General features: G+C 44.3%; 1 protein-coding gene across 1 annotated transcript; it reads right to left on the bottom strand.

Moving 5' to 3' along the window:
• Positions 1-751: 751 nt before the first annotated feature.
• Positions 752-5,145, bottom strand: LOC132588494 (protein S100-A12-like). Its single transcript, XM_060260897.1, has 2 exons — positions 5,002-5,145; positions 752-1,038 (listed from the first exon to the last, which is right to left on the bottom strand). Exons 1-2 carry the CDS (start codon positions 5,143-5,145, stop codon positions 829-831), a joined length of 354 nt encoding a protein of 117 aa, XP_060116880.1. The 3' UTR covers positions 752-828.
• Between the last annotated feature and the right edge of the window lie 3,813 nt (positions 5,146-8,958).

Raw genomic sequence — 8,958 nt, 5'->3', positions numbered from 1 at the left:
GGATCTCCTGATGGCACCTTTTTTTTTTTTTTTTGTGCCACTGTGTGACACAGAGTATTGGATTGGAGGGGCCATTGGCCTCATCCAACATGGCTTCTTTTATGTTCTTACATACATAAGTTGTTAGAGTCGTGTCCTTGCAAATAAATGGTTGATGCTTTGAGTCCACTTGTCCCTGCTGAATGGACCTGAGAATGGGTACCTGTGTGAGTATTCTAGCCTGGTAACCCACAGCCCAAAAGGGGACATTATATGTAGTTGTCTCAGAATAACAGCTGATATCCTGACCTCAGAGACCAGTATCATGGTAGTTTTTTCTGGCCATGTCCAGACATTTGAGAATGTCCCAACAGAAACGTTTACAAGAAAGAGGTTACTACATTTGGGTCATATCAATTTTCTATCTGTGTGTGAGAGACAGACAGACAGACAGATGATGGATGGATAAGTAGGTAGGTAGGTAGGTAGATGATAGATAGATAGATAGATAGATAGATAGATAGATAGATAGATAGATAGATGATAGATAGATAGATAGATAGATAGATAGATAGATAGATAGATAGATAGATAGATAGATAGATAGATACTCTTAATTTATAAGATCTCTTAATAAAGCAAGTCTCCTTTGGAGGACTGGAATACTGATTAATAGGATAGATTTCCCATGTCTCACCCATTCAAAACAATGCCACTATGTCCTACATCATCTCTTTCCCCAAAAGAACAAAACAAACACCTGAGGAGTATTGGTTCAGTCTTTATTGGTTCAATCTCCCAGTGGCAACAATAGCCAAGGAAATGGAATATTGAGCTCACTGATTATATTTAGTGGCTGTGGCCGTGGCCCTGGCCCGGGCCGTGGCTGTGGCCGTGGCCTTGTCCTGGAGCCTGACCCTCCCTCTGGTGGATGTTTTCATGAGCAAGACAAAACACCCAGCTCAGGAAGCGCATGAATTCTCCAAAATCGAGCTGCCCGTTCTTGTCCTTGTCGTACTCTTGCATTAAGCTCTCAACCTTCTTGGGGTCCTTCACGTTCTGTGAAAACAAAAGCTGGTTATTTTAAGGCATCCAACCCTCATTAGATTCTTTCCATAATTTCCAGAGGGCAATGTGTTTGAGGGCTGATTCCCAGAATGGACTAGGATCTTGGAGACCCTGGTGGACCCTGCCCATGCAAGCTTGCAATTTACCTCACAGAATTGTTTTGAGGGTGAAATGGAGGAAAGGAGGTGGATGAAAGCCACCTGGAGCCCACCATTGTGGAGACATAAATTAGAGCAGGGGTGTCGAACTCATTTTTTATTAGAGTCAAATCTGACATAAATGAGACCTTGTAGGGCCGGGCCATGTTAGGTTGGGCCGGGCCATGTGTGTACCTATTTATGATTAGTAGGGTCGCCAATCCCCAGGTGGAGGCAGGGGATCCCCCAGTTTGGAGGCCCTTCCCCCACTTCAGGGTCATCAGAAATAATAATAATAATAATAATAGATTTTATTTCTACCCCGCCCTCCCCGTCTAGGCGGCTCAGGGCGGCTCACAACAATTCATACATTAACATAATGATAAAACATTAGATTTAACAATTAAAATTAAACATATAAAAACCAGTTAAGTTAAAAATACATAATTTAGTTATATTATATATATATCTGGCAGCAATAAAACTGTTCTGGCGCTGATTCTGCCAGTTAAGGTAATATTAAAGATGGCGGTTCTTTGTTCCTAGCAACTCAGCAGTTGATATCGTTATAAGCTTGTCTAAAAAGGGCGGTCTTGCAGGCCCTGCGGAACTGGTCGAGGTTCCGCAGGGCCCGCACTTCATCCGGAAGCTGGTTCCACGGTGCAGGTGCCGCAACTGAAAAGGCCGCAACTGAAAGCGGGGGGAGGGGAGGGAAATGTTTGCTGGGAATTCTATAATTCCCTATGGAGACATATTCTGAAAGGAAATAATGGAGAATTGATCTGTGGGTAACTGGGGCTCTGGGGAGCTATGTTTTGAGGTAGAAGCACCAGGTTTTCAGCATCCAGTACCTCTCCCCCAAAATACCCTCCAAGTTTCCAAAAAAAATTGGGCCAGGGGGTCCAGTTCTATGAGCCCCCAAAGAAGGTGCCCCTATCCTTCATTATTTCCTGTGGAGGAAGGCATTTAGAAATGTGTGCGGTCCCTTTAAATGTGATGGCCAGAACTCCCTTGGAGTTCAATTATGCTTGTCATACCCTTGCTCCTGGCTCCATCCCCAATATATCCTGGCTCCACCCCCAAATCTCCTGACTCCACCCCCCAAATTCCTAGATATTTCTTGAATTGGACTTGGCAACCCTAATGATTAGGTAGCAGAGATATAAACTTTATAAAGGACACAGACAAACATAAAGTTTTGAAAAAAACAACAACTTAAAACACCCTTAAAACATTAGCACTCGGTCTTAAAGGTACTTTCTTTGTATTTTCCCCATGGGATCCAGGGAACTGGGCAAAGGAAACTCTGGTTCTTTCCTTCCTTCCCCAGAGGACCAGGAGGGGGAGGCGCCTCAGCGAATAGAAAGAAGAGAGGCTTGGCTCAGTAGCTCTGCTGTGTGATTGAGAAAGCCTTGCAAAGCAAGCTGTGACACAGAAGGAAGCAAGAGAGAGGGAGAAGGAAGCAGATGACAGCCAGTTGCTCGGGGGCCTGATTCGGGCCACGGGTCGCATGTTGGATACCCCTGAATTAGAGTAATTTTGTGACAAAAATTTTTGCATGGACTAAGCATTGGAAGGATAATTTCCAACATTTATAAATAAACATAAATGTACTTCCACAGAAGTGGGGTCAATGTACATTTGCTGCGGATCATTGGACTGGGGGTTATTTGATGTGGCGAAAGGTATGAAATAATTGCTGAAGAAAATGATATCCAACTACGCTTAATATGGAAGAGTGGTAAGGATTTGGACCCCTGTATCTCTACCTACCTCAAAATACATAGGTATAGTTATGCCAGGCTGAAGGCTGGCTTCATGTTTGTAAAATGTTCTGATTCAGATACATAAGAACATAAGAGAAGCTATGTTGGATCAGGCCAATGGCCCCTCCAGTCCAACACCCTGTGTCACTTAAGAACAGAAGAGAAGCCATGCTGGATCAGGCCAGTGGCCCAGCCAGTCCAACGCTCTGTGTCACATAAGAACATAAGAGAAGCCATGTTGGATCAGGCCAGTGGCCCATCCAGTCCAAATAGGAATGAGTTTATAGTTAAATTAATGGAGACTGTAGAAATGGATCTCTTAACCACGAGGTTGAGAGATGGTAATATTACGGAATGTAATGATACTTGGAAATCGGTGTACGAATGGGTGGAACATTTAAGATTTGAATAGATAGAATAAGATATAACTGTTAGAAAGTTATCTATACGTTCCTTTGTAAATGGTGGTGGGTATGTTGAATTCTCTGAGTATGTATGTTTGGCTATGTTATATGTTGTATGTATAATATAATAAAACAATTTATTTTTCTGAAAAAAAAAGAACATAAGAGAAGCCATGTTGGATCAGGCCAGTGGCCCATCCAGTCCAACACTCTGTGTCACTTAAGAACATAAGAGAAGCCATGTTGGATCAGGCCAGTGGCCCATCCAGTCCAACACTCTGTGTCACTTAAGAACATAAGAGAAGCCATGTTGGATCAGGCCAGTGGCCCATCCAGTCCAACACTCTGTGTTACATAAGAACAGAAGAGAAGCCATGTTGGATCAGGCCAGTGGCCCATCCAGTCCAACACTCTGTGTCACTTAAGAACATAAGAGAAGCCATGTTGGATCAGGCCAGTGGCCCATCCAGTCCAACACTCTGTGTCACATAAGAACAGAAGAGAAGCCATGTTGGATCAGGTCAATGGCCCATCCAGTCCAACACTCTGTGTCACATAGGAACAGAAGAGAAGCCATGTTGGATCAGGCCAATGGCCCATCCAGTCCAACACTCTGTGTCACTTAAGAACATAAGAGAAGCCATGTTGGATCAGGTCAATGGCCCATCCAGTCCAACACTCTGTGTCACTTAAGAACATAAGAGAAGCCATGTTGGATCAGGCCAATGGCCCATCCAGTCCAACACTCTGTGTCACACAGTGGTCATCAGGAGGTCCACTAGTGAGGCCAGAACACTAGAAGCCCTCCCACTATGACCCCCCCCCATAGGAAACTTTTTAAAAAAAGGTTCTCTAATACATATCACTCCACAAAAAATTGGAAATATTCTGGGATGTGGAATAAATTTTGCCATTAAAATGTATGCATTTTATCTACAAAATTCATGAAAACAAGTACTTATACGTTCAAGGGAAATATCAACAGAAAATCAAGGCAGGGAAGGTCAACATTACATCGTAGATTTGAGCAGAAAATTGCCCCACACCCAATATTTTGGAATCTACCCCACACCACAGGGGAAAGACCTCTACTACTCCCTCTTTCCCTGAAATACCTGGTATCTGTCAACATCGACCCCCCCCCCCAAAAAAAAAAAATCACATACAAACTAAGAGAGGAAAGGAAGGGGCCAGAACATTGGGCTCACCTTCCCAAATTCATATACGTATCACTCCAGAGAGAGAGAGGAAGGAAGGAAGGAAGGAAGGAAGGAAGGAAGGAAGGAAGGAAGGAAGGAAGGAAGGAAGGAAGGAAGGAAGGAAGGAAGGAAGGAAGGAAGGAAGGAAGGAAGGAAGGAAGGAAGGAAGGAAAGAAAGATAGATGGATGGAAGGAAGGATGGATGGATGGATGGATGGATGGATGGATGGATGGATGGATGGATGGATGGATGGATGGATGGATGGATGAGGAAGGAAGCCCAGGAGAAATTCACCTACATGAACCATAAAATCCATCCTGCTTCAGCTTGCTCCTTATCAAGTTATAGAAGTCTACCTTTTGGCCATCAGTGCCCAATCTGCCCATTCCAATCCCATCCCAAGCAGCCACAGGAAGGAAGCTGACGGCCCCTATCCTGGCATCTCACCTTCAAGGTTTTGCACAGCTCCTTGTTAATCAACTGAATCAGCTCTCCCTTGCTGAGCATATCATAATGATCCACACGGATCGAGTACTGGTGGTAAATATTGATGATGGTCTCCATACATTTTTCCAACTGACTGTCACACATCTTGAGTCAATGGACCACCTATGAAGACAACATTTTGTTCAGGAAGGAAAAAAGAAATAGCCATTTCCACAAAGAACATTTTTTTTTTCTTCCACTGATAACCACAGACATTAGACATATAAATACTTTAGATATATAAATACTTTACTTGGTTCCACCCATTTTGGATCCTGCCTATAGTTTGGTTTCATTCTATTATGCCATTAAAGGTTTTTTTTTTTTGTATTTGTGCGTTTGTATGGCATTTTTTGTAGCAGGTGCTCCATTGCATATTAGGCTACACCCCCTCCCCCCAATGTAGCCAATCCTCCAAGAGCTTACAGTAGGCCCTGTAAAAAGAGCCCTGTAAGCTCTGGGAGGATTGGCTATATCAGGGGGGTGTAGCCTAATATCCAAAGGAGTTCCTGCTACAAAAAAGCCCCTCTATCTATCTATCTATCTATCTATCTATCTATCTATCTATCTATCTATCTATCTATCTATCTATCTATCTATCTATCTATCATCTATTTATCATCTATCTATCTATCTATCTATCTATCTGTCTGTCTGTCTGTCTGTCTGTCTGTCTGTCTGTCTGTCTGTCTGTCTGTCTATCTATCTATCTATCTATCTATCTATCTATCTATCTATCATCTATCTATCTATCATCTATTTATCATCTATCTATCTATCTGTCTGTCTGTCTGTCTGTCTGTCTGTCTATCTATCTATCTATCTATCTATCTATCTATCTATCTATCTATCTATCTATCTATCTATCTATCTATCTATCTATCTATCTATCTATCTCTATCTATCATCCATCTATCTCTCTCTCTCTCTATCATCCATCCATCCATCTATCTATCTATCTATCTATCTATCTATCTATCTATCTATCTATCTATCTATCTATCTATCATCTGTCTGTCTTTGCAAAAGAGTCAAAGGCAGTTTCCCACACTGCACGCCATCATTTCTATTATCCCTCAACTGTGTTCAGGTCAAGGGGGGATGGGCAGGTTTTTGAAGCATCTCAGAAACCAGCCAAAGCTGAGTATAATGCATGATACTGGGGTGAAGGAACAAACAATAATCAGAAGGGACTGACGACGTCACTTTGTCTTCTCTGACATAACAGCTGTCTGTTCCCAGCAGAACATAACCACTCCCCAAACAGTCACATACAGCTATCAGGAACGACGCAACTAAAAGAACCAAGTTTGAGTCCACGACGGGCACATTTACGGCCAACAGAATTTTATCCAAATTATAAGCTTTTGTGTGCACTTGAAGAAGAAGGACTGCAGGTTTATACCCCGCCTTTCTCTCTGAATCAGAGACTCAGAGTGGCTTACAATCTCCTAGATCTTCTCCCTCCACAACGGACACCCTGTGAGGTGGGTGGGACTGGAGAGGGCTCTCACAGCAGCTGCCCTTTCAAGGACAGCGTCTCAGAGTGGCCTACAATCTCCTTTCCCTTCCTCCCCCACAACAGACGCCCTGTGAGGTGAGTGGGGCTGCAGAGGGCTCTCACAGCAGCTGCCCTTTCAAGGACAACCTCTGCCAGAGCTATGGCTGACCCAAGGCCATTCCAGCAGCTGCAGGTGGAGGAGTGGGGAAATCAAACCCGGTTCTCCCAGATAAGAGTCCACTTACAATCTCCTTTACCTTCCTCCCCCACAGCAGACACCCTATGAGGTGGGTGGGGCTGAGAGGGTTCTCCCAGCAGCTGCCATTTCAAGGACAACCTCTGCCAGAGCTATGGCTGACCCAAGGCCATTCCAGCAGCTGCAAGTGGAGGAGTGGGGAATCAAACCCAGTTCTTCCAGATAAGAGTCCACTTACAATCTCTTTTACCTTCCTCCCCCACAGCAGACACCCTATGAGATGGGTGGGGCTGAGAGGGCTCTCCCAGCAGCTGCCCTTTCAAGGACAACCTCTGCCAGAACTGTGGCTGACCCAAAGACATTCCAGCAGGTGGAAGTGGAGGAATTTGGAATCAAACCCGGTTCTCCCAGATAAGAGTCCGCACACTTAACCACTACACCTGATAGTGTGGGACCCTCCATCACTACACCTGATAGTGTGGGACCCTCCATCACTACACCTGATAGTGTGGGACCCTCCATCACTACACCTGATAGTGTGGGACCATCCATGCACTAATTATAAGAAAAACCAAGCCATTCTAAAGACTCACCTCCGTCAACCAGGAATGAACAGAAGAGCAAGAACGATCGAAGATGCAGTAAAGGTCCCTCGGATGGTCTCTTCTCTTATAGCCCTTTGTGCTTCCTCCACTCGTTGCGAAAACTGGTTTGTTCATTGAATTGCATCTCTGTTAACAAATCAATCCTTCCTTCTCTTGCTCAAGGTATTTCAGTAGGTTCTTCCTGAAATGACTTTCTTGTGGAGGCTTCCAGCCTTGCAACTTCCATCAAATTAGCAAGACCAGAATGACAATCCCTGTTTGGCTATTGCCTTGTTGTTCAAAGATAGGGTTGACATTTCTCAGAAACAGCACGATGTTTTGAAACACTTTTGAAATGCTTTTTTTTAAAAAAAATGGGTATGTAATCTTACTGTAATCTTACTTGTAATCTTGCATGATTGCCTTCTTTTTGGAACCATGTTGTTTATGGTGGTGGCTGCAAGCATAGACAGCTTCAAGAGGGGCGAAACATATGGAGTAGAGGTCCATCAGTGGCTTTTAGCCACAGTGTATTCTTGGAACTCTCTGACTGGGGCAAGTGATGCTCTGTATTCTTGGTGCTTGGGGGGGGGGCAACAGTGGGAGGATTTCTGGTATTCTAGCCCCATTGATGGACCTCCTGATGGCACCTGGGGGTTTTTTTTGGTCACTGTGTGACACAGAGTGTTGGACTGGATGGGCCACTGGCCTGATTCAACATGGCTTATCTTATGTTCTTAGTTGTCTCTTTCTTCACCCAAAGGGTGATGAACACATGGAATTCACTGCCACAGGAGGTGGTGGTGGCTGCAAGCATAGGCAGCTTCAAGAGGGGATTGGATCAATATATGGAACAGAGGCCCATCAGTCGTTATTAGCCACAGCATATTGTTGGAACTCTCTGTCTGGGGCAGTGATGCTCTGTATTCTTGGTGCTTGGGAGGGGCAACAGTGGGAGGGCTTCTAATGTCCTGACCCAACTGATGGACAACCTGATGGCACCTGGTTTTTATGGCCACTGTGTGACACAGAGTGTTGGACTGGATGGGCCATGGGCCTGATCTAGCATGGCTTCTCTGATGTTCTTATGTGACACAGAGTGTTGGACTGGAGGGGCCACTGGCCTGATCCAATATGGCTTCTCTTATGTTCTTATGTGACACAGAGTGTTGGACTGGAGGGGCCACTGGCCTGATCCAACATGGCTTCTCTTATGTTCTTATGGTTACATGAGGATTTGAGGATATGGAGCTACCTTGTACTAAATCAGAACACTGGTCCATCAAGTTCAGTATCGTCTACTCACTGTCAGGTTTTCCCCCTAAGTGCTCGATAAACAGTCCTTTGTTAATCAATAGGTTCCATTTCTTCAGAATCACAAGCGAGTAATTCTCAGACAGACGGTCTGAGTCAGATCTAGTTCACTACAGGAAATTCATCAATAATATAAGTGTAGCAAACGCATAGCAAGTAATGATAGGCCTCCCCCCACCCCGTAGTTATCTTCCCAAGCAATTCTTGATACATTTTGTTACTAAGCTGGTCCGTAGTCATAACATAGTGCAGGTGCAAAGTGAAGCATGGGAAGAAGGGAAGAAGAGAGATAACAGTATGCAGGACAGCTTGTAAGATAGTAA

Source organism: Heteronotia binoei, chromosome 1 (genome assembly GCF_032191835.1).
Source record: "Heteronotia binoei isolate CCM8104 ecotype False Entrance Well chromosome 1, APGP_CSIRO_Hbin_v1, whole genome shotgun sequence".
NCBI lineage: Eukaryota > Metazoa > Chordata > Lepidosauria > Squamata > Gekkonidae > Heteronotia > Heteronotia binoei.
This window is presented reverse-complemented; position numbering and strand designations above follow the sequence as displayed.